This window comes from Hylobates moloch, unplaced genomic scaffold (genome assembly GCF_009828535.3).
Source record: "Hylobates moloch isolate HMO894 unplaced genomic scaffold, HMol_V3 SCAFFOLD_21, whole genome shotgun sequence".
Lineage (NCBI taxonomy): Eukaryota > Metazoa > Chordata > Mammalia > Primates > Hylobatidae > Hylobates > Hylobates moloch.
Window position 1 is genome coordinate 693,764 of NW_026652296.1, and position 24,802 is coordinate 718,565.

At 63.7% G+C, this 24,802-nt stretch overlaps 2 protein-coding genes across 8 annotated transcripts; one reads left to right on the top strand and one right to left on the bottom strand.

Moving 5' to 3' along the window:
- Nucleotides 1-2,764: 2,764 nt before the first annotated feature.
- Nucleotides 2,765-17,486, top strand: HELZ2 (helicase with zinc finger 2). 7 transcript variants are annotated; one of them, XM_032141981.2, is made up of 20 exons: nt 2,765-2,822; nt 3,722-4,835; nt 5,209-5,392; nt 5,476-5,583; nt 6,410-6,927; nt 7,078-7,719; nt 8,453-9,236; nt 9,472-9,547; nt 9,689-13,400; nt 13,538-13,632; nt 13,717-13,848; nt 13,946-14,107; nt 14,185-14,329; nt 14,440-14,580; nt 14,655-14,847; nt 15,005-15,139; nt 15,245-15,463; nt 15,558-15,714; nt 15,790-15,957; nt 16,222-17,486. In XM_032141981.2, exons 2-20 carry the CDS (start codon nt 4,558-4,560, stop codon nt 16,344-16,346), a joined length of 7,974 nt encoding a protein of 2,657 aa, XP_031997872.1. In that variant the 5' UTR covers nt 2,765-2,822; nt 3,722-4,557; the 3' UTR covers nt 16,347-17,486. The 7 variants fall into 7 exon arrangements, 6 of the variants coding, with proteins under 6 accessions (XP_031997872.1, XP_031997873.1, XP_031997871.1 ...); XM_032141982.2 differs by having other exon boundaries at nt 2,767-2,822; nt 14,464-14,580; XM_032141980.1 differs by lacking the exon at nt 2,765-2,822 and having other exon boundaries at nt 3,769-4,835; nt 16,172-16,256.
- Nucleotides 17,487-18,734: 1,248 nt separating this feature from the next.
- FNDC11 (fibronectin type III domain containing 11) lies at nt 18,735-19,749 on the bottom strand. The gene is given in 2 exon segments (XM_032141984.2): nt 18,735-18,815; nt 18,818-19,749. Coding segments are annotated over 2 exon segments (954 nt in total). The 5' UTR covers nt 19,740-19,749; the 3' UTR covers nt 18,735-18,783.
- Nucleotides 19,750-24,802: the final 5,053 nt, after the last annotated feature.

Here is a 24,802-nt window from a genome sequence, read left to right on the forward strand (position 1 = left end):
CGCCCGGCTAATTTTTTTTTGTATTTTTAGTAGAGACGGGGTTTCACCGTGGTCTCGATCTCCTGACCTCGTGATCCACCCGCCTCGGCCTCCCAAAGTGCTGGGATTACAAGCGTGAGCCACCGCGCCCGGCCTCATGTTTGGTTTTTGACTCCTTTGATGGTGGTGTTTTTTTCCATGTGAAATTGTTTTGTGTCATTGAATTTATCACTGTTGTGCTGGTAGATGTTTAATTCGTTCTCTAAGAAGAAAAAACCAGTGCTTCAGGAGACAGGTTTTGTGGATTTCTGAGGTGTACGCTTGCCCCTCACAGCATGTGTGAAGCCACCAGCCCTGTCCTTGAACCTGGCTGGGGGCAAGTGGCCCAGGGCTGAATTTCACCTAGAACGGCCTTTCCCATCCCGAGAGTCCTGAGAATCAGACGCTTCGGCCCTGGGTTCTCCTGGCGCCTCTGCGGTTGGCTTTTCCTTCCGTGTGAGTCTTTGATTATTTCATAGGGTGTAAAATGCTGCGCAGAGACCGTCCCTCCCATTTTTGTTTCCAGACGCTGCTAACCAGTTGTTCTGATAATTTGTGGAATGCATCAACGAATTGTTTTTCTCTGGGGTGTGAAAGCCAAGCTTTCTTTTCTTTTCTTTCTTTCTTTTTTTTGAGACAGAGTCTCGTTCCATCTCCCAGGCTGGAGTGCAATGGCACGATCTCAGCTCACTGCAACCTCCACCTCGCCCCCCCGACCCCAGGTTCAAGGGATTCTCCTGCCTCAGCCTCCCGAGTAGCTGGGACTACAGGCGCCCGCCACCACGCCCGGCTAATTTTTTTTTTTTTTTTTGTATTTTTAGAAGAGATGGGGTTTCACCATGTTGGCCAGCCTGGTCTCGAACTCCTGACCTCAGGTGATCTGCCCACGTCGGCCTCCCAAAGTGCTGGGATTACAGGCGTGAGCCAACACGCCTGGCCGAGAGCCAATCTTTCATCCCACCCCAGACTCCTGAGTGTGACTCTATTTCTGGACTCTCTGTTCTGCCCTGGACCTGTGCGTCCACTCCGGGTTCAGTGGCTTTGCGGTGTGTTGTGTGTTTAGTAAGTCGTGCCAGCACCTGCTGCAACTCCTTTTTAGTCATCATCCTGGGCTGGGTGTCGGGATTCAAGCCTGTAATCCTGGCACTCAAGGAGGCCGAGATGGGTGGTTTGCTTGAGCCCAGGAGTTCAAGAGCAGCCTGGGCAACATTGAGAAACCCCATCTCTGAAAAACATAGAAAAAACTCCAAAATAGCTAACTGTGGTGGTGTGCACCTGTACTGTGGTGGTGTGCACCTGTAGTCCCAGCGACTCAGGAGGCTGAGGGGGGAAGACTGCTTGAGCCAGAGGTCGAGGCTGCAGTGAACTGTGATTGCATCACTGCACTCCCGCTGGGGCAATGGAACGAGACCCAGTCTCAAAAAAAAAAAAAGAAAAAGGCCTGCCCAGCGTTGCTTGGTGATGTGATGCTTTTCCAAACGAACTTGAAAGTCAGTGTGCCCACCAGGCGACTGCAGGTTAATTTACGAGGAACTCACATCTTTGTGTGATGTTAAGCCTCTCCGTCCAGGAACACAGCGTTCCGCACAAATTCTCGCAGCATTCTGTGCACGTGGAGCCTGCTCAGCGCCCGGCCCTGGGGCTGCTGTTGTGGGTAGCCTGCCCTCTCCAAGGAGCTCCAATGTGATTGGTCTGCGGAGAGACTCCCTGGTGGTTGACGGTGCACCCAGCTGACCTCCCGAGGTAGCTGTGAGCCCCCAGCCCGGCCCTCCCCACGAGGTGCTGGCCTTGGGTGGCAGCCTTGCTTCCTTGTTTCAGGGGCAGCATAACTCCGTTATCTACTGCTGCAGAACAGATTGCCCCAAAACTCAGTGGCTTAAAACAACATAGATGTTTATTTTTATTTACTTATTTGTTTGGAGATGGAGTCTTGCTCTGTTGCCCAGGCTGGAGTGTGGTGGCTCACTGCAACCTCCACTTCCTTGGTTCAAGCAATTCTCCTGCCTCAGCCTCCTGAGTAGCTGGGACTACAGGCGCCCACCCCCACCCCTGCCTAATGGGACGTTTATTTTAAACAACACAGACATCTAACACCTGGGCGTCCTCTAGGTGGGAGGGTTAGGCCTGGGGTCTCCGTGAGATGGCAGTAAGGCTGGGGCTGGGACTCGAGCTGCAGGTGGGCTGGAGGTCTCAGCTCCTCCATGGGGCCTCCCCACAGGGCTGCTGAGGGCCCAGAGCCAGTCCAGAGAGCAAAGCGCCAGGTGTGCTGACTCTGGGACCCGGCAGCCACTTAGCCATTCCTGCCATATTCTGGTTGGTGACAGAAGGGACTTGGGGTCAGAGCAGCACCAGGGCCACAGGCAGGTCCTGCTGGTCAGGGGACCCAGGCTTCCAGGTCAGCTGTGCCTGGATTTCTCCAGGGGCTGATGGTGGAGTCACCAGGCCCTCCTGCCGTCCAGGGCTGGGCAGGGTCTCACCCCTTCCGCCTGGCACATCATCGGGGCGTCTGTGGTGTGTGAAGGGCTGGACGGGGTGTGGGGCCCTGGAGGGGTGCGGGAAAGGACCCCCCACCCCCAGCCGCCTCCGCCTCCGACGGCGCTGGCCCTTCAGGGAGGGGCGTCCTCCGCTGGCTGGCGCTTCCCGAGGTTCCCTCGCAGCGGGGGCCGAGCTGTCGCTGGAGGCGGGGCAGGGTGGGGCGGGGCGGGGGGCGGTGAGGTAATTTCCGCGATCAGCGTCAGTGCCCGGGACAGAATCGAAACTGAGAGCTCCTGGGCAGGCTCGGCAGGGCAGGCAGCTCCAGGAGGGTGAGCGCAGGGTTCCCAGGGCAGAGGGGCGGGGGCGCGGGGGTCCAGGGGCGGCTCCAGGAGGGTGAGTACGGGGGTCCCAGGGCGGCGGGGCCACGGGCGCGGGGGTCCGGGAGGGTGAGTGCAGCCGGGGGCGCGGAGTCCCGGGAGCCGCAGACCCAGCCCGGGGCAGTGCAGCCTGCCCAGGACCAGCGCCCTCCGCAGCAAGCCCCAGCCCTTGGTCTCTGCACCCATTGGAGCGCAGGATTCTGGGGTCTCGGCTCCCGTCCTTTCTGGACGGCAGACTCGGATGTTTTCTCAGAGAGGTCCCCGGGGAGTGCCGGGTTCTCATGCTGAAGTCTGCCTCCAGTCTGTTGCTTTTAAACTTTCTCTTCTTGTTGAATCCCAGCTGCGGTGGGGGCCTGGGGACCCATCTCTTCCTGGCACCCTGAGCTCTGGTGGGCACTGTACCCTCCTCTCTGTGGGCCCCTCCCCAGGTGCAGATGTGGAGTCCTCTTTTCCTGGGGGCCAGTGGTCATTTAATAGAAAAAGAGGTGCTGTGTCCTTAGAAGAGTCAGGAGCCGAGGCCCTGGGGTGCACGGGACCCCCGGCTGGGGCAGAGGAGTGCAGCCTCCTGGGGGCAGCACTGTGCCGAGGGCTCTGCCCCCTCCAGGGCTCCACAAGCAGTCACCTTGGCTCCTTCTAGGTGGGGCCTGAGACCCTTCAGGAGGGAGGGTCTGGCTGTGTCCGGGTCAGTGAGCCCTGACTCCCTGACAGGACACAGCTACTGCCAAGGCCTCCACTTGGGCCTCAGGGTGGGCAGAGTCCCAGCTCCTTGCTTGGTGGAGAGGCTGTGCTTCGGAGCTGGGCCTGGAGCAGATGTCCTCCGGCCTCAGTCTCACCTGCTCCTTCTGTCGCAGGCTTCGAACCGTGGCCAACAGTCCCAGTGGACCGCGTGGACCCGTGAGCTCAGGAGCCTCAGACACCGCCCCGGAGAGCCAAGCTAGTGTTCAAGGTGGCGCCTCCAGGGTCCAGCCTGCTGCCCAACAGCCCCACGGCCACCAGAGGGCCATCCCTGGCCCGGCTGTGTGCCCTGGTGGACCTGTGTCTGGGCTGCTCCCGCTGCACCCAGAGGCTCAATGAAAGCACCTACGTCCTCCGCAGGGTGGAGCATGACTGCTCCGGCGAGATCCTGCTGGCCCGCTTTAAGCAGGCCACCAAGAGCAAGGTCTGGCGCGTGGTGGGCTGCCGGCCCACCTTCCCAAGGCCCCTGTGCTACCAAGTCTGCCGCTACTACAGCCCTGGGCTCGGCTGCCGGCGCCACCGAAACCGGTGCACCTTTGCCCGCAGTCGCGAGGAGGCCCTGGTCTGGACCTTCGAGCGTCAGCACAACCTCCAGCGCCTATGGCTGAAGGCGGAGGTGGTGGGCGGCGGGGCCCAGGGAGGGGCAGGCCGGGCGGCCGACGCCATCCTCACGGAGTTTGGCGGCCGCTTCGAGCTGCTTTGCTCCCTCTGCTTCAGGCGCTGCCCCCCACGCGTCTGTCGCGTGGACCCCCAGGGGCAGTGCCCTGAGCACGGAGCCTGCCCCTCCCTCCTGGCCCACGTGAGCGCTGAGGGCCGCCGCAAGCAACAGTTTGTGGCTGTGAGGCCGCAGCTCCGGGCCGGCCAGCCTCCTGCCTACTGCAGGTTTGTGGGGCGCGGGCAGCCGTGCTGGCGTGGGGAGTCCCGCTGCCAGTTCGCGCACAGCGCTGTGGAGATGGCCGTGTGGGAGGCCGAGCAGCTGGGTGGCCTCCAGCGGGGGGACCTGCTCACACCCACTGCCCCTGATGGTGACGGGCGCACGGCCCCCTTCGGCCAGCCCCCTGGGGCCCAGCTGTACTGCCCGGCCTGCTTGGTCACCTGCCACTCTCAGGAGGCCTTCGAGAACCACTGCACATCCTCAGAGCACGCACGGATGGTGGCCTTCGACCAGGCCGTGCCCTGGGAGCACCGTTCCCCACCCCCGGGACTCTCCAAGTTCGAGCTCTGCCCAAAGTAAGGATGCTCGAGGCAGGAGCTTGGAGAAGGGCAGGAGCCCACCGTAGGCAGAGCCAGAGGCTCCCAGGAGCTTGGAGCGGGGCAGGAGCCCACCGTAGGCAGAGCCAGAGGCTCCCAGGTTCAGTGGACAGTGGCCTCCCTGCCACCTGCTGAGGGCTGAAACCACGGTGGCCTCTGAGGGCCTGGATAAGGGAGGCTCACGTTTGGGAGCTACTTGAGCCAGGCCTTGTCCTGGGAGCACAGGAGTGGGTGGGATGAATAAAGCCCCTGCTCCTTACAGACACCGGTATTGGGCTGAGGGGTCCCGGCCTTTGAACTCAGCACGGTGGCTGTGCCTCCGTGTAGCCCTGCCGACCTCCCTGTCCCCCAGGCCTGACCTCTGTGAGTACGGGGACGCCTGCACCAAGGCGCACTCAGCACGGGAGCTGCAGGAGTGGGTCCAGCGCACGCAGGCTGTGGAGCTGCGGGGGCAGGCGGCCTGGCAGGATGGGCTGGTGCCCTACCAGGAGCGGCTGCTGGCCGAGTACCAGCGCAGCAGCAGTGAGGTCCTTGTGGTAAGTGGGCCCTGGGAGTGGGCGGGGCGGGGCGGGGTGGGGCGGGGTCCAGGCCTCCTGCTGAAGGCTAGACTTCCACGCAGCTGGCAGAGACCCTTGATGGAGTGCACGTCGCCTGCAATCAGCCCCTGATGTACCAGGCCCAGGAGAGGAAGACCCAGTACAGCTGGACGTTTGCCGTCCACTCTGAGGTGAGCGGAGAGCAGCTCTGACTGGGCGGAGGGAGCCCTGGGGAAGTGGTGTCCTCAGCCCCGGCAGACATCGAGAGCCTGGGTCACGGAGCTGATAATGGGGCACTGCCGCTCGGCACCTGGGTGACCTGTGGCAGGCCCCTCAGCCTCTCTGCCTCAGTCTCCTCACCTACAGACAGGGGGGCCGGGACAGTCCCGTCCTGGCAGGGTTACTCTATGGAGTATACAGGTTAAAACAAGGATTTGGCCAGGTGCCATGGCTCACGCCCGTAATCCCAGCACTTTGGGAGGCTGAGGCAGGTGGATCACCTGAGGTCGAGAGTTCGAGACCAGCCTGGCCAATATGGCGAAACTCCATCCAAAAAAAAAAAAAAATTAGCCAGGCATAGTGGTGGGTGCCTGTGATCCCGGCTACTCGGGAGGCTGAGGCAGGAGAATCACTTGAACCCGGGAGGCGGAGGTTATAGTGAGTCGAGATCGTGCCATTGCACTCCAGCCTGGCGACAAGAGCAAAACTCCGTCTCAAAAACAAAAGCAAAAGCAAGGATTCACCAGGGTCTGGCACCTGGAGAGTGGGTGGTGAGGCCTCAAGCTGCCCACGTTGCCTCACGGAACATCCACAGGGGCCCCAGGAAGGTTCAGCAACCCCCATTTAGCACAGGAGGAAACTGAGGATGACAGAGGCCGGGCAGCCTGCTTGGGTTCTATCCAGGAAGTGGCAGGGCCGGGACCTGAACCCTGCACTTGGGCTACGCTGGCCAGGCTGCCTCTCGGGAGGGTGGGAGGGGAGCCCTGGGCCCCCCTCACCGTCCGGCCTCCTCTCCAGGAGCCGCTGCTACATGTGGCCCTGCTGAAGCAGGAGCCAGGAGCCGACTTCTCTCTGGTGGCTCCCGGCCTCCCGCCAGGCCGGCTCTACGCACGGGGCGAGCGCTTCCGTGTGCCCAGCTCCACTGCCGACTTCCGGGTGGGAGTGCGTGTGCAGGCCGCCGCCTTCGGCACCTTTGAGCAATGGCTCGTCTTCGACTTTGGCCGCCGGCCGGTGCTGCTGCAAAAGCTGGGGCTGCAGCTGGGCCAGGGGCATCGCCCAGGAACCTGCAGGAGTCTGGCACTCAGCCACCCTGAGGAGATGGAGCGCTGGCACACCGGCAACCGCCACGTGGTGCCTGGCGTGGAGCGGACGGCCGAGCAGACGGCCCTGATGGCCAAGTACAAGGGCCCTGCCCTGGCCCTGGAGTTCAACCGCAGCGGCCTGGCCTCGGGCCCCATCTCGCCAACCAACTATCGGCAGAGGATGCACCAGTTTCTCTATGAGGAGGAGGGGGCTCAGCAGCAGCTGGTGGCCAAGTGAGCTGGGGGGCAACAGGAGTGGCTGGGGGTAGCGGGAGTAGCTTGGGCAATGGGAGCGGCTGGGGCAACAGGAGCGGATGGGGGCGTGGACTTGGCAGCGGGGCTGGCAGCTGTGGCCCCATGAGCTGACCCAGGCCATCCTGCCAGGCTGACCCTGCGGGGCCAGGTGTTCCTGAAGACGGCATTGCAGACGCCAGCGCTGAACATGCTCTTCGCGCCTCCGGGAGCGCTGTACGCAGAGGTCCCCGTCCCCTCCTCCCTGGTGCCAGACACAGACCAGGGCTTCCTGCTGGGCCGGGCGGTCAGCACGGCCCTGGTGGCCCCTGTACCTGCACCCGACAATACAGTGTTCGAGGTGCGGCTGGAGAGGCGGGCCAGCTCGGAGCAGGCGCTGTGGCTGCTGCTTCCGGCCCGCTGCTGCTTGGCCCTGGGGCTGCAGCCTGAGGCCCACCTGGTCCTGGAGGTGCAGTTCCAGATTGACCCGATGACCTTCCGCCTCTGGCACCAGGCAGTGGACGCACTGCCTGAGGAGCAGCTGGTGGTGCCTGACTTGCCCGCCTGCGCCCTGCCCAGACCTTGGTCTGTCCCACCCTTGCGGCGTGGCAACCGCAAGCAGGAGCTGGCCATGGCGCTCATCGCGGGCTGGGGCCCTGGGGATGGGAGGCGTGTCCCCCCGCTACTCATCTATGGCCCCTTCGGCACCGGCAAGACCTACACGCTGGCCGTGGCCTCCCTGGAGGTCATCCGGAGGCCTGAAACCAAGGTGCTCATCTGCACACACACCAACAGGTAAGCCCGAGCCTGGCCTGCCCCCCACCTCACCTGACGCCCAGCCCAAGTCTACACTGGGCAGGCGGTCACCCCTGGACGTGCTCCAGTCCTCTGATTCTGCAGGGACCCTCCCTGTAGCCAACCAGCCTTGGGCTTTGGCGTTATCAGGCCCGGCTCGGGGCACCCAGGGTGGCCGGGGCTGCTGTCAGGTGAGGAGCTGGGTGCCTCTGCCGGGGCCCTGGCCCAAGGAGAGAGTCGCCGGGAAGGCTACAGCATGGCCCACCCAGCAGTTCTGGAGATGAGTCTTGTTTTTGGTTTTTATAGAAACACAGATTTTTGTCCTAACCACAAAGTTCCGCTTTGGTTTATGTGGTTTCCTCTGGTCCCTGCCACCACCACCTCCCCAGGCCAGGGCCTTCCCATCCCTCCCAGTGGGGAGTGGGAGGAAGAGCCTGGGACAGTGGCCGTACGTCCCGTGCTGATTTCTGGATTGGGGTTCTGGGGGCCGGGGTGGTGCAGGCGTCTGCAGTGTCAGAGGAGCCTCTGGGCTCGCCCAGGTGTTGCCCGAAGCCCTTCGTGGCCTCCCGCCCCTCAGGCGCCTGACAGCGGGGACACCAGCGTTTGCTGCTCACCTCTGACAGCCAGACGAGGGCTGTGCTCAGGCGCAGCTCGGCTGGGCACACAGTAGGTGCTTTAGCGGAGAGCGCTGAGGCCCCCAGCAAGAAGCCATGAGCTCCTCCCCCTCCCGCAGCGCTGCCGACATCTACATCCGGGAGTATTTCCACAGCCACGTCAGCGGCGGCCACCCTGAGGCCACTCCTCTCCGTGTGATGTACACAGACCGGCCACTGAGCCAGACGGACCCGGTCACGCTGCAGTACTGTTGCCTGACCGACGACCGTCAGGCTTTCCGCCCGCCCACGTGGGCAGAGCTGGCGCGGCACCGCGTGGTGGTCACCACCACCTCCCAGGCCCGTGAGCTCAGGGTGCCGGTCGGCTTCTTCTCCCACATTCTCATCGACGAGGCGGCCCAGATGCTGGAGTGCGAGGCCCTCACCCCGCTGGCCTACGCCTCGCACAGCACCCGCCTCGTGCTGGCGGGCGACCACATGCAGGTCACGCCCCGGCTGTTCAGTGTGGCCAGGGCCCGGGCGGCCGAGCACACGCTGCTGCACCGCCTCTTCCTGTTCTACCAGCAGGAGAAGCACGAGGTGGCGCGGCAGAGCCGCCTGGTCTTCCATGAGAACTACCGCTGCACAGAAGCCATCGTCAGCTTCGTCTCGCGGCACTTCTACGTGGCCAAGGGCAACCCTATCCACGCCAGGGGCAAGGTTCCGCCCCACCCCCGGCACTACCCGCTCATGTTCTGCCACGTGGCGGGCAGCCCAGACCGGGACATGTCCATGGCGTCCTGGCTGAATCTGGCTGAGATTGCGCAGGCCGTCGAGAAGGTGCAGGAGGCCTACAACACCTGGCCCAGCTGCTGGGGCAGCCGCGAGCAGAGGCACATCTGCGTCGTTTCCCACGGTGCCCAGGTGAGCCCGGCCAGCCCGGGACAGCCCCCGACTGCACCCCTGCTGGGGGAGGGGGAGCTTTCCGGCTGATGGACGAGCCCCCTGCCTCAGTTTCCCCATCCGTAAGAGGGGGCTGCAGTATTTGCCTCCCAGGGCTGAGGTGTCTGGAGCTTGGTCGGGGGGTGCCCTCTCCCTGTCGGGGGTGGCCAGTCCTCACTGCGTCCGGCGCTCATCCCTGGCCCTGCTGCGTCTTCAGGTCAGTGCGCTGAGGCAGGAGCTGAGGAGGCGGGACCTAGGCCAGGTGTCCGTTGGGAGTTTTGAGATCCTGCCAGGTGGGTGACCGGCGGGGCCAGGTGCTGCCAGCTGCCCCAGGATTCCCTGGGTGGCTCGGCCCACTCCTCAGCCTGGCATCGGCAGGGGTGGGGCTGGTCCCACCGTCCCTCGCGCCCAGCCTGACCGCGTGCCCCCTGCAGGGCGGCAGTTCCGGGTCGTGGTGCTCAGCACGGTGCACACCTGCCAGAGCCTGCTCAGCCCTGGGGCACCGGCCCCTGAGTTCTTCACCGACGCCCGCGTGCTCAACACCGTCCTGACCCGCGCCCAGTCCCAGCTGGTGGTGGTGGGGGACGCCGTGGCCCTCTGCTCCTTCGGGGCCTGTGGCAGGCTCTGGGAGAGCTTCATCCGTGAGTGCGTGGAGCGGCACAGTGTCTACCCCGAGGGCCTGTCCATGGAGCAGGTCGAGCAGGGTGTGGCGCAGAGACGGCGCTGGCCCCGCCGAGGCACACGGGCTGGGGCAGCAGGGAACTGGGAAGCTGCCTCAGAGCCAGTAGGGGACCTGACCGAGGAGCCGACGGCTGTGGTGACGGCCACGGTGAAGGCAGAGCCGGGAGATGAGGCTCTGAGCCCAGCATCCCGTGACATCACGGCAACCACAGCGCAGACGGAGGCTGCGGCAGCATCAGCAGGAGACGCAGTGAAGGAGGACGTGGCACCCGGGGCCTGTGCGGCAGGAGCGGCTGCCACAGCGGGCGTGGAGTCCACGGAGCCCGAGGATGCAGAGGCTGACTTCTGGCCGTGGGACGGGGAGCTCAACGCTGACGACGCCATCCTACAGGAGCTTCTGGACGAGAGCCAGAAGGTGATGGTGACCGTCGGGGAGGACGGGCTGCTGGACACCGTCGCCAGGCCCGAGTCCCCGCGGCAGGCCCGGCTGTACGAGAACCTGCCCCCGGCTGCGCTACGGAAGCTGCTGCGCGCGGAGCCCGGGCGGTACCGCCACTGCACTTTCGTGCCGGAGACCTTTGAGCGGGCGTCAGCCATCCCGCTGGACGACGCCTCCTCGGGCCCCGTCCAGGTCAGGGGCCGCCTGGACTGTGGGATGGCCTTCCCCGGGGACGAGGTGCTGGTGCAGCTCGTTTCGGGAGACAGGACCCCCAAGGGGCGGCTTCGGGGCCGCGTGCTGGGCGTGCTGAAGAGGAAGAGGCACGAGCTGGCGTTTGTGTGCCGCATGGACAGGTGGGACCCGCGCATCATGGTCCCCATCAATGGCTCCGTGACCAAGATCTTCGTGGCTGATCTGAAGGACCCGTCGCAGGTCCCCGTCTACAGCCTCCGGAAGGGCCGGCTGCAGCGTGTGGGGCTTGAGAGGCTCACAGCTGAGGCCCGGCACAGCCGGCTCTTCTGGGTCCACATCGTCCTGTGGCGGCAAGGCTTCTACTACCCGCTGGGCATCGTCCGGGAGGTGCTGCCTGAGGCCAGCACCTGGGAGCAGGGCCTCCGCATCCTCGGCCTGGAGTACAGCTTGAGGGTGCCCCCGTCGGACCTGGCCGCCATCACCAAGGCGCTGCAGAAATACCACAGGGAGCTGGGCCGGGTTGCCGGCCGCCGAGAGGACTGCCGCGCCTTCTTGACTTTCACTGTGGACCCCCAGGGTGCCTGCAACCTTGACGATGCCCTCAGTGTCCGAGACCTGGGTTCCAGGTGCGAGGTGGCCGTGCACATCACTGATGTGGCCAGCTTCGTGCCCAGGGACGGGGTGCTGGACATGGAGGCCCGAAGGCAGGGCGCTGCGTTCTATGCCCCCGGCAGGGAGCCAGTGCCCATGCTGCCGGCCAGCCTCTGCCAGGACATCCTGAGCCTCCTGCCTGGCCAGGACCGCCTGGCCATCTCCCTGTTCCTTACCATGGAGAAGGCCAGTGGCCAGCTGAAGAGCCTGCGCTTTGCACCCTCCGTGGTCCGCTCTGACCGCCAGCTGTCCTACGAGGAGGCGGAGGAAGTGATCAGGCAGCACCCGGGTGCCGGACGTGAGCTGCCGGCCCACCTGGACTCCATGGACGCCTGCGTCGTGGCCGCGTGCTACTTCTCTCGGCTGCTGCGCCGGCACCGCCTGCAGTCCGACTGCTTCTACGAGCAGCCGGATGAGGACAGCACCCTGGGCTTCCGCGCGGCCCACATCATGGTGAAGGAGTACATGATTCAGTTTAACAGGCTCGTGGCTGAGTTCCTGGTGGGCAGTGAACGCACGCAGACGGTCACGCCTCTGCGGTGGCAGCCAGCACCCCGCAGCCAGCAGCTCAAGGCCCTGTGTGAGAAGCATGGGGACCGGGTGCCCCTGTCACTGCACCTCGGCCACCACCTGCACGGCAGCAGGGGCAGTCCCCCCGACACGCGGCTGCACCTCCTGGCCTCCCTCTGGAAGCAGGTCCAGCTTGCTGCCCGCACCCAGGACTACGAGCAGATGGTGGACTTAGTCACCACGGACGACATGCACCCGTTCCTGGCTCCTGCAGGCCGCGACCTCCGCAAGGCCCTGGAGCGCTCGGCGTTCGGCCGCTGCACCTGGGGCCACCAGCAGCAGGGCGGCCACTACTCGCTGCAGGTGGACTGCTACACATGGGCCACCTCGCCCATCCGCAGGTACCTGGACGTGGTGTTGCAGCGGCAGATCCTGCTGGCGCTGGGCCATGGGGGCTCCGCCTACTCTGCCAGGGACATTGATGGGCTCTGCCAGGGCTTCAGCCTCCAGCACGCGCTTGCCCAGAGCTATCAGCGGCGGGCGCGCAGCCTGCACCTGGCCGTGCAGCTCAAGGCCCAGCCTCTGGACAAGCTGGGCTTCGTGGTGGACGTGGAGGCAGGCTCCCGCTGCTTCCGGCTGCTCTTCCCCAGCAACCAGGAGACGCTGCCTGACCCCTGCCCCATCCCCTACGGCTCCCTGCAGCTGGCCGAGCACCCCCACGCTCTGGCGGGCCGGCCGGGCCTGCAGCTCCTGTGGCGGCGCCGTGTCTACTCAGTGCAGGGATCCAGCCCACCCTTGCCACTGCCTGGCACTGTGCTGGACCCACACACCTGGGCCATAGAGACGGCCCTGTGGAAGCAGCTGCTGGCGCTGGTGGAGCTGCAGCGCTGGCCGGAGGCGGCTGCTCTCATCCAGGAGAAGGGAGAGGCGTCCCAGCGGCGGGAGCTGGTGCAGGTGCAGCGGAGCGGCTGTGGCCATTTCCTGGAGGTGGCCCGGGAGCTGGGCAGCGGGGACACCCTGCAGGTGCAGCTTGGCGCCAGCCTGCAGCACGGCTTCCTGGTACCGAGCCCTCAGCTCTGGACCGTGGCACCCGGCTTCAGCCTCTGCCTGGAGCACGTGGAGCGACCTGGAGACTGCTTCTCGGGCCACGTGTACCAGGCCCCGCGGGACCGGTACCGCGACGCGGATGAGTACGCCTGCGTGTGGGAGCCATTCTGCGCCCTGGAGTCGGCCATCGGTGCGGTTGCCGAGAATGACTCTGTCACACTTCAGCACCTGAGTGTTTCCTGGGAGGCGTCGCGGACGCCGCAGGGGCAGCTGCAGGGCGCCTTCCGCCTGGAGGCTGCCTTCCTTGAGGAGAACTGTGCCGACATCAACTTCAGCTGCTGCTACCTCTGCATCCGGCTCGAGGGGCTGCCGGCTCCCACGGCCAGCCCACGCCCCGGGCCCAGCAGCCTCGGCCCTGGCCTGAGTGTTGACCCCGGCACGTATACCTGGGTGGCCCACGGACAGACGGAGGACTGGGACCAGGAGCGCCGGGCAGACCAGCAGGAGGCTCCCAGACGGGTGCACCTCTTCATCCACCACATGGGCATGGAGAAGGTTCCGGAAGAGGTGCTGAGGCCGGGCACCCTGTTCACCGTTGAGCTGCTGCCCAAGCAGCTTCCTGATCTGTGAGTGGCTTCCACCAGCAGAGGCTGGGCTAGGGGACCGCCCTGGGCCCCTCACATCCAAGAGGGGGGACCTCGTGGGGCAGCAGCCCCTTTCCTGGGAGTCCTGTTGGTTTTCCAGCATCTGCCTTCACCCCCAGCCGCAAGGAGGAAGCCGTGCGTGGGCTAGAGGAGGCGTCCCCGCTGGTCACCAACATCGCACTGGGCCGGCCTGTCCCGCAGCCCCTCTGCAGAGGTAGGTCTGCCCCACCCCTCCAGCTTCCCCTCTGGCCCCAGCCCCACCCTGCCTGAGTGCTCAGGGAGGCCGCCCCCTTCTCAGTGATCCCCAGCAGGTTCCTGGAGCGGCAGACCTACGACATCCCCGGAGGCTGCCACAAGCTGAACCCTAGCCAGAACGTGGCGGTCAGGGAGGCTCTGGAGAAGCCTTTCACGGTCATCCAGGGCCCACCAGGTGGGGCCCACGCCAGGGGAGCCACGGGTTGCCTTGGGCTGCCTTGGGCCACAGGGACCCCGGGGGTGGGCTACAATCTCCTATTCTCCGGCTGCAGGTACAGGGAAGACGATCGTGGGCCTCCACATCGTATTCTGGTTTCATAAATCAAACCAGGAGCAGGTGCAGCCCGGAGGCCCCCCTCGTGGGGAGAAGCGGCTGGGGGGTCCCTGCATCTTGTACTGCGGCCCCTCCAACAAGTCGGTGGACGTCCTGGCAGGTGTGCCGGGGTCGGCGGTGGGGGACTTTGGGGAGCTGGCATGTGGGGCAGGACTCACATCCCCCAACTGCCCTCAGGACTGCTCCTGAGAAGGATGGAGCTGAAGCCCCTCCGTGTGTACAGCGAGCAGGCTGAGGCCAGCGAGTTCCCAGTGCCACGCGTGGGCAGCAGGAAGCTGCTCAGGAAGAGCCCCCGGGAGGGGAGGCCGAACCAGAGCCTCAGGTGCGCCCGCTGTCTTTGGGGCTTGGGCGGAGTGGGGCCGAGCTGTCCAGACAGTCCTGTGTAGGGGGGTCTCACTGAGCTCTGCCCCCGGGATGGCCCTGCGTGGACAGGGCTCACTGTGCCCTGTGTCCCAGGAGCATCACCCTGCACCACCGGATCCGGCAGGCCCCCAACCCGTACTCGTCGGAAATCAAGGCCTTTGACACCCGGCTGCAGAGAGGGGAGCTCTTCTCCAGGGAGGACCTGGTCTCGTAAGTGGCAGGGGCCAGGGGTGGAGCTGCCTGCAGCATGGGGGCCCTGGGGTGACAAGCAGTGTCCCCGTCAGGTACAAGAAGGTCTTGTGGGAGGCTCGGAAGTTCGAACTGGACCGGCATGAGGTCATCCTCTGCACCTGCTCCTGCGCAGCCTCTGCCAGTCTCAAAATCCTGGACGTGAGGCAGATCCTTGTTGACGAGGCAGGCATGGCCACGGAACCTGAAACCCTCATCCCCCTGGTGCAGTTCCCACAGGCCGAGAAGGTTGGTGGCCGGGGGTGTGTGTGTGGGCAGCATGGGCAGGCGTCCCTGGCACAGTCTCCCGCCTGGGGTGCCCTGTGTATGCAGACGTGGGTGTCGTGTGGGGCTGGGGTCCCTCTGGGTCTAGGGGTGTCAGGGCCAGGCCTGCCCATTCCTCCAGGTGGTTCTTCTCGGAGACCACAAGCAGCTGCGGCCTGTGGTCAAGAATGAATGGCTGCAAAACCTGGGTCTGGACCGGTCTCTGTTCGAGCGGTACCACGAGGACGCACATATGCTGGACACTCAGTACCGCATGGTGAGCCCGCCCCGCTCGGCCCCCAGCCCACTTGCAGCCCCTAGGGGGCCACAGCCCCGCGTGGCAACTCTGGCACCTCTGACCAGCGCACATCCTTGCCTGCAGCATGAGGGCATCTGTGCCTTCCCCTCTGTGGCGTTCTACAAGAGCAGGCTGAAGACGTGGCAGGGCCTGAGGAGGCCACCCAGTGTCCTGGGCCACGCTGGCAAGGAGAGCTGCCCTGTCATCTTTGGCCACGTGCAGGGCCACGAGCGGAGCCTGCTGGTGTCCACGGACGAAGGGAATGAGAACTCCAAGGCCAACCTGGAGGAGGTGGCTGAGGTGGTGAGTGTCTGGTGCCTGTGAGTCAGGGAGGGCTTCCTGGAGGAGGGCAGGAGGGACACCAGGGTCCGCTCCACCTGCCCCCTTGGCCCTTCAGGTCCGTATCACCAAGCAGCTGACCCTGGGGAGGACCATAGAGCCCCAGGACGTCGCCGTCCTCACGCCCTACAACGCGCAGGCCTCTGAGATCAGCAAGGCCCTTCGGCGAGAGGGCATCGCTGGGGTGGCCGTGTCCTCCATCACCAAGAGCCAGGGTGAGGCTGGGGGCTCGTGGGTGGGGCCAGGAGGGTGGGCGCAGCGGCTGCAGGGCCTCACCTCCCATCCCGCAGGGAGCGAGTGGCGCTATGTGCTGGTGAGCACCGTCCGCACCTGTGCCAAGAGTGACCTGGACCAGCGGCCCACCAAGAGCTGGCTCAAGAAGTTTCTGGGCTTCGTTGTGGACCCCAACCAAGTGAACGTGGCTGTCACGCGGGCCCAGGAGGGGCTCTGCCTGATCGGTGAGGATGGGGCTGGGCTCTTCCAGGGTGGGAACACAGGTGGGGCCAGGGCTGGGCTAGGCAGCCGCCTGACTCCCGCCTGACTCCTCCCACCTGACCCTGACTGACTGACTCCGCCTGACCACCTGACCCTGACCCTCCACTGACCCCGACCTCCACCTGACCCTGACTCTTCCACCTGACACGCCAGACCCCACCTGACCTGACCTCTCAGCTGACCCTGACTCCTCCCACCTGACTCCCGCCTGACTCCCACCCTCACAGGAGACCACCTCCTTCTGCGCTGCTGCCCCCTCTGGCGTAGCCTCCTGGACTTCTGCGAGGCTCAGCAGAGTCTCGTGCCTGCTGGCCAGGTGCGCGTCTGCAGGAGGCCAACTGTGCCTTCCTGAAGAGCCCTCCCCACCTGGAAGGTGCCAGGACTGGGAGGGAAAGTCCAGGGCCCTCCCACCATCCCCACCACCCTCTGCCATCAGCCTGCCTGGGCCAGCCTGCCTCCTGGCCTCAGGCTCTCCCTGGGGCGGGAAGTGGGTGGTCTTGGAGGAGGAACGGCGAGGGCCGGTCCCCACACTCCTGCTTCTCCTGGGCATCTGGGGACAGGGACACCTCTCAGGGTGGCCAAGAGGGTCTTCCTTGGGACCAGCACAAGGAAGTTCTGCTGTCCCTGGGAAGTCTCAGAACCAGGAAGGAAACCCTGTGGAAGCTGCCCTTTGACCTTTGGACGCCACCTGTGATCACTCTGGATGGCGTCTGTGGAGTTCAGGTTTATTTTCTATTTAAATGAACTAAAAGCCAGCATCCTGCCAGGCGTGGTGGCTCACGCCCATAATCCAGCACTTTGGGAAGCTGAGGTGGGCGGATCACCTGAGGTCAGGAGTTCGAGACCAGCCTGGCCAACATGGTGAAACCCCGTCTCCACTAAAAATACAAAATTAGCCGAGTGTGGTGGCGTGCGCCTGTAATCCCAGCTACTCGGGAGGCTGAGGCAGGAGAATCGCTTGAATCCAGGAGGCAGAGGTTGCAGTAAGCTCTGGTGGCACCACTGCACTCCAGCCTGGGTGACAGAGCGAGACCCTGTCTAAAAAAAAAAAAAAAACCAGCATCTGTTACTGGAACAGAGACCTCAGCCCAAGCTCAGGACAAGGAGCCCTCCCTGGCAGAAGGGGCCTTTTTCCCACCACCACCGCCTGTGTCCTTCAGGGGCTGCTGGAGGGCAGCTCAAAGCCAGGGGCACACCGTGCCCCACCCCGCCCTCTGAAATGTGAAAAGCCTGCACTCTTCCCGTGGGCTGCGCAGTGGGCTCGGGGGCTGGGGATGCCGGGGCGACGCTTCCACCCTGGACTGAGCGTTCCGGGGCAGCCTGCTCGGCTGTATCTGTTTCTCGTGCGCTCACCAGCTTCAGTGCGGCTCTGCCCCTGCTGCCGCCTCCAGTCCTGAGGGAGAGGCTTGCCCCACCTTCTACATTCCAAGTTTTATATCTTTGAATTATGTGATTAGATATTAATTTAATGATAAAACCACTCTGAAAGCTCTTCTCACTTCTGGGTGTTTTGAGGTCTGGCTGGGTGGCAAAAGTGGGTGGTCACTGTGCTTGGGACGCAGTTGTGGAGGCTGTCAAGGGCCAACTGCAGAGCGCTGGGCGCAGGGGCGTGGGGAGGGCAGCGACCCCCCTGCAGGGCTGGTGGCTCGGGCTGTCTGTGCCGGGAGGGGAGGGCCGGTGCCTGGTGTGGTGAGGACAGGTCACAGCTCCAGAGCTGCTCTGGTGTCACCAGGCTGGGCAAATCCGAAGTCCCTGAGGCCACCAGCCTTGACTGTCCTGCTGGTCCCAGTTTTAAAGCTGCTCCCCAGGGCCCCCTGGCCGCTGTGGACTGGGGTCCCTCCGCACCTGGCCCATTTGTGGCTGCATCCACAGGGGCTCCCGTGGCCTCCCAGAGCCAGCTCTGGGGTCAGATGGTCGCGGGGGCTATGGTCACTGTGGGAAAAGAGGTTCTGGGCGTCTGTGGAGGGAGGGGCGGAGCATGGAGTCTCCAGGACTGTGGCCTCCTTGGTGTGCCGGACGGGCCCTGGCTTGAAGACCGCGTCTATTCTTGGGCCGTCATGAAATAGTAGTTTTGCAACAGCTTGAGAAGTGCCTGCAGAGAGGATGAGAAGGCACCTCTAGGAAGGGGGACTTGGGGACCTCACCAGCCTGCAGCCAAGGCTTCTGGGAGGAAGGGGCAGCTGCAGCCCTGAAGGTGAGCGGTGAGGGGAAGCAGGGGCTGGACGCCGAGCAAAAGCAGCTGATCCTGGAGGAGAGAGAGCGCTCAGGGCCGGGAAGGCCCTTGAGGAACAAAGGGTGGGGCGGGGCATGGAGGGGCACGGCTAAGCTGCTCACAGCCAGGGATCCCTGGTGGTGCCGCTGCCTCCTGGGGCAGGTGTGCTGATGAGCACTCAAGGCTGGGCAGGGGATGGTGGGAGGCATCACAGCCTAGGAGTGTCATTCCCTCAGGGAACCCCCCAAGCCAGGGAGGTGGGTAAGGAAGGCGGGAGCTCGGTCATGGTGATGGGGGTGGCGAGGAGGGCGGGGGCTAGGACCGCAGAGGGCCTGTGGGGCAGCTCCTGTCATTGGAGGAGACCCGTAGGTGTCAGGGGCTGGCAGGTCTTGGGAGGTCCGGCGTGTGGCTCCCCCTGGGCAAGAGCAGGAGCGGAGGGCCTGGGGCTTGGCATGTTTTGAGCCAGGAAAAATACTGGTGGCTGCTGCCTTTAAAACATAAATAGGTTTGTTTCTTTAATTCCGTATGTGCGTTTACACTTCTCTTTATTAGTGCATAAATATTAGAAAATCATCTCTCAGACAGAGTGGCTGAGGGCGGGCCCCTCCAGGGCTCTGGCTTCGTCTGCAGGGTGAGGCTGTCCCTCCAGGGCTCGTACACCAGCGTGGAGGTCTCGGCCCTCTTGATGGTGAACTTGTAGGAACGGTTGGGCAGCAGGTTTCGGACGTCGAAGGTGCAGGCAGCCACGGGGATGACGCCACACTGGGCGCACTCCTGCTGCGTCCGCGGGTCCAGCAGCCTGAAGCGCAGCTCATACTGCTCCGACGTGGCCGGCTGGATGGCGACGAACCAGCGCAGGCGGGCCCAGTCCTGGTGGGCCGCCGACTCCTTCCGGTCAAACACGACGGGCATCTTGGTGCCCAGCATGAGCCAGATGTGCGGGATCTTGGCGGCACTGACCTCAGACACCAGGCGGTGCTTGACGTGCAGCCGCCCCGGCACCATCATGGTCAGGAAGCTGTCCATGACGGCCGACACATCCGCCAGCCGCCGCTCCACCAGCGCCCAGTTGGCCAGGAAGGGCCGAGGGTCTGGCGACTGGAGCAGGGCGTCCAGCTCAGCGCGGCCGTGGTCGAGCTGCTCCAGCAGGTCCCCGAGCAGCAGGAGCTGGATCTTGGTCTGAGCTGTGCCCACCTTCTTCATGCGCTGGAACTTCCGGGGGTCGATGAGCTGGAACGCGGCGCTAGGCAGCATCAGCGGGTTCTGGTCGCCCAGGGCCAGGTGCTTGGGCAGGACCTCGATGTAGTAGGAGCACTTACGCAGCAGCTGCATGCGGGCGTGGTGGCGCTTGAGCAGGTGAGGGCTCAGGTCCGAGGTCAGGAACTCACGCAGGGCATTGCGGCGCTCGGTGTAGGTCCTCCACGCCTCTGGCTCCAGCAGCTGCTGGTCATCTGCCTCCTCCGGGTCCAGGAAGGACTGGGGATTGCCCAGCTTCATCTTGTCCAGGCCCAGGCCTGCCACGTGGGAGCTCATTATCTGGGAGCTGTGGGGAGGGCTGGGTGTCGGCTGCCAGGCAGGCTGGCCTCCCCCGGGCTGTGGCACGTTCGGGGGATGGATTCAGCCCACTGACCCCATGCTGGGCCTCTGTCCTTCCTCGGGGGCACAACTCACTGGGAAGAGGCTGCCTGGAGGGCTGGATGGGCAGGCTACAGATCTGGATACAGTTTATGCTGAGGAGCAAAAACCTCTACTGACAACCAGTGGCCTGCGGGACAGCACAGGGAAGAACTAGGACTGCGGGCTTCTGGCCAGAACGGCCAGGGCAGAAACCCCAGCCCTGACCTGTGGTCTGCAAGGGCCCCAGTTCCTAGCCCTGCTGCTGAAAGGGGTTGCCGGCACCCCTCAGGGCTGTGGAGAGGGGACGGCGTGGTCCTAAGCAGCACGGGACCCCCCTTGGGGACATTCGTGGGCCATCCTCCCGCTCCAGTTCTCCCTGGGGGAGCTGCACGCCTCACTGCAGTTGTAGAGCAGAGACAGGCCTCACCAAAGACTAGGCCAGCTGGCCGCTCAGCATGGGAGGAGGGCGGCCAGGCCTGGGCCCAGAGGAGCAGCCCTCCTCCCACGCTGTGGGCCCTCGCTGTGGACCTGGGATCCTGTCCCTGTTGAGCTCACGGACTCCACAAGCAACACTCCATTTCCCAGATGGAGCCTGAGGCTAAGAAGCTTGGTTCTCGCTCTCATCCAGGGCTTGAGCCCAGTGCTGAGCCGAGTCTGACCCTCTGTCTGTGGGTGCACCGGCTGAGTGCAGCTGTGGCCCCAGGTTCTGCCGCAGCTCCCTGGAGAGCAAGCCGCACCCCTGGCTGCTGCCCCGGGCACCCAGCAACCCTGGAGATCTCAGGTTGTCCCAGCCACTCGGGCCTTGGACGAACCGCAAATGAGAGCTAAGCAGTTGCTGAGTTCCCCAAAGCCACGCAGGTACGTGGTGAAGCCATATCTGCCTCACGCCCTAAAGGGCAACCCCGACCTTCCCGGGGCATCGGGGCGAGAACAGGCCCTGGGGACAGCAGGGAGTGTGTCTGGGGTGAGGTGCCAGCTGAGAGCAGGACCCTGGGACCCCAGGCCTAAGCCCTGCTCTGGCTGGAGGCTGGGGCGGATTTCACCGCTGGAGGGAAACCCTGCCTCTGTGACGTGTGAGGGATGTTTTCCAGTCTCCAGCAGCTGCCCAGGTGGAAAACCCAGAGGGGCTGGTCGCGAACCCGGGAAGGTGGTTCTGAGCCCTTTGCTGCTTCCTACACACCCCTGGTCCCAAGCCCGCTTCCCTGAGACCACCTGAGAGCCCGCACTCTACCCCCTCCACCACACTCCCCTTGGCTCCCCTGGCCGGGCCCACCTCCCCGGCCGCTCTGCCTGCCCCTTACCTTCTCGAGACCCCCAGCCCTCCTCTCCCGGCCCCCGCCGCCGCCGCCCCAGGCCCGCGCCCACTTGCCCTGCCTCCGAAGCGGCGCACGGACTTCCCAGAGCCCAGCCTCCCTCCGCACTCCGCGGGTTGCCCAGGGGCCTTTGTGACTCTGCGGCCCGGGGGCGGGGCGGGGTGGGGACCCAGGACCCCGAGCCGAGTGATCTTCCATCCGCTTCGCTTCCTGGGGAGCCCCAGACTTCTGGGGGCCCGCGTCCCCGACTTGGGGGCCACCGCGGGTGGCTGGTCCAAGAGCCGGGGTCCAAGTGGGGTTCCCGTCTCGGAGCCCTTCCGCGGGCACAGCACTCCCCACGCACCCCGGCTTCCGGCGGGGCGCAGAAGCCTCGGGTGACTGGGAGGGAGTTCCGGCTCAACACCCCCAGTCCGAGCGCACTCCTCGGGAATCCCTCGGAGGAATTTGGGAGAGAGGCAGGGACCGGTGAGCTGACGGATGGACCACCCAGTGCCTGGACAGAGAAGAGGGGCGGCTCTCCGCCCGCCGCTGGCTCCGCCCAGCAATGCCTCGTTCATTACAGATGCCGCCCATTACAGGTTCCTCCCACCACGGGCTCCCCCCCCACCACGGCCCCTCCCACCACAGGCTCTTCCCAGCACAGGCTCCTCCCAGCACAGGCTCCTCCCACCACGGGCTCCCCGCATCACGGCCCCGCCCACCATAGGCTCCTCCCAGTACAGGCTCCCCCCACCACAGGCTCCCCCCACCACAGGCTCCTCCCACTACAGGCTCCTCCCACCACGGGCTCCTCCCACCACGGGCTCCTTCCACCTGGAGCCGCCCAAGCTCAGGCCCCGACCTGACTCTGGGTAAATGGGGTCTCCATAGCTCCAGGGACCCCCGCAGAGGAGCTCTGAGGCCATCTGGTCCCGTCTGTATCCGTTCAGTTGGGCTCAGGGTCTCTGGGATCCCCCGCTTCCCCCACAGCACACCCCAGTTAGCTGGGGGGGGGCTCCTGGGGTCACAATCTCAGACACCCCAAGGTGCCCCTCCTTCACCTTCAGGAAGATGCTGGAGGAAGACACCCTTTCCATCCTCCTCACCTCCACCTCCACGGAGGTCGGTGCTGGGGCCTCTTCCAGGATAGGTGTCTTTGAGCCCCTACCAGGCTGTTCTGTAACCTGAGCCTCCCCTCTCCTCCCGGTGACCCCACCCTGGAAGAGCTTTCCCTTGGTGCATGGAGGCCCCAGGGGTTAGGCCTGGCAGGAAGTGGGTGGGTGTGGGCGGCTTTTTTTTGAGATAACGTCTTGCTCTGTCACCCATGCTGCAGTCTCCACCCCGGGGGCTCAAGTGATCTTCCCACCTGGGTCTTTCTGATCCTTCGGGATTACAGGTGTGAGCCCCGCACCCAATCCTGCTGGGTGCTGTTTCTGCCCTGCCCTCCCTGCCTGGGCTGGAACTCAATAAATGCCAGCTATTGTTATTGTTGTTATTTAGGGCTCCGGGAGACAAAGCCAGGTTGTTTGGAGAAGGGGGAGCTGTCTGACTCTGAGGGTTGGGAAGCAGTAGGAGTTAGACCCCTTATCCCCAGCCCTGCAGCCCATTGACAGAGAAGCGGGGTGGGGGCAGAGCAGCCTCCCCTTCTCTTTTGGGGCCAGGCAGGTCCTGGGTGTCTCCCCTCTCCTGGGCTGCACCCTACCCCCTTTCTTTCAATTTCTGATTTCTAATCTAATTTTTTAAAGTTAAATTTTGGCCAGGCTCGGTGGCTCAGGCCCACAATCTCAGCACTTTGAGAAGCCAAGGTGAGCGAATCCCTTGAGGCCAGAAGTTTGAGACCAGCCTGGGCAACATAGGGAGACCCCTGTCTCTACAAATAATTTGAAAAATTAGCTGGGTGTGGTGGTGTGCACCTGTGGTCTCAGCTACTTGGAAGGCTGAGGCTGGAGGATCCCCTGAGCCTGGGAGGATGAGGCTGCAGTGAGCCAAGATGGTGCCACTGCACTCCAGCCTGGGTAACAGAGGGAGACCCTGTCTCTAAAAAGAATAATAATGGCTGGGCACAGTGGCTCACGCCTATAATCCCAGCACTTTGGGAGGTCAAGGTGAGCAGATCACCTGACGTCAGGAGTTCGAGACCAGCCTGGCCAACATAGTGAGACCCAGTCTCTACTAACAATACGAAAATTAGCTGGACGTGATTGAGACCACAGTGAAACCCCGTCTCTACTAAAAATACAAAAAATTAGCTGGGAGCAGTGGCAGGCGCCTGTAGTCCCAGCTTCTTGGGAGGCTGAGGCAGGAGAATGGCGTGAACCCGGAAGGCGGAGCTTGCAGTGAGCTGAGATCATGCCACTGCACTCCAGCCTGGGCGACAGAGTGAGACTCCATCTCAAAAAAAAAAACAGAAGAATCGCTTGAACCCAGGAGGTGGCGGTTGCAGTGAGCCGAGATTGTGCCACTGCACTCCAGCCTGGGTGCAGTAAGACAGAGACCTGTCTCAAAAATAATAATAATAATAAAGTTAAACTTTTAATTTTAAGATAATTATAGATTCACCTGCAGTTGTAAGAAGTAACACAGAGGTCCCGTTACCCTCTATCCAGCATCCCCAGTGGTAGCATCTTGCAAGACTGCAGTGCAGAATCACACCAGGACCTTGATATCGATACAGACGCAGGGCAGTGCCACCCCCATGGGACCCTGACATGTTCCTTACGGCCACGCTGCTCCCTCTCACCCCTCCCTAGCCCTGCAACCACTCATCTCTCTGGCTCTGTCTGGTAATTTCAAGAATGTCCTATCAGTGCGGGCTTTCAGTATGAAGCCTTGGGACTGGCTTCTTGGGTTCAGCATAGTCTTCTCTGTGCAGGGTCAACAGTCACTCCTGTTCACTGCTGGGCACCAGGGGCCAATTTGTGCTCAGTCTTGCTCAACCCTGTTTGTGGCCACCAGGGCATGGGCAGTGAACACTTTGGATCTGTTGTCCCTGGTAGACAGAGCTTCCCTGGGCCCTGAGGATGGTGAAGCCTGGGGGTAGTGGGGCCAGTCATGGGGGAGAGAATGCACCCTGACCACTGAGACCCTCAGAGCTGTGCCATCCAGACGCATAAATCTGGGTGGGGGTGGCCTGAGGCGGCAGAGCTCCTGCCGCCAGCCTCCATCTGAGCACCAGGAAGGGCCCTGCACCCCATCCTCCTGGTCTGTGTCCTCACTGCCATTGTAAGCTCAGTGCTCTTACAGATGGGGAAACTGAGGCACAGGGCGGTTCAGCACTGTGTGCCCAAGGTCACGTGGCCAGTGAGTCTGAGAGCAGGATTCCAGCCCTGGTCTTTTTTTTTTTTTTTTTTTTTTGAGATGGAGTCTCGCTCAGCCGCCCAGCCTGGAGTACAGGGGCGCAACGATCTCAGCTCACTGCAACCACCGTCTCCCAGATTCAAGTGATGCTCCCGTCTCAGCCTCCCGAGTAGCTGGGATTACAGGTGCCCGCCAACATGCCTGACTAATTTTTGTATTTTAGTGGAGACGGGGTTTCACCATGTTGCCCAGCTGGTCTTGAACTCCTGACCTCATGTGATGCACCCGCCTTGGCCTCCCAAAGTGCTGTGATTACAGGTGTGAGCCACCACGCCCGGCATCTTCTTTTTAAAAAAAGTAGAGATGAGGGTCTCACTATGTTGCCCAGGC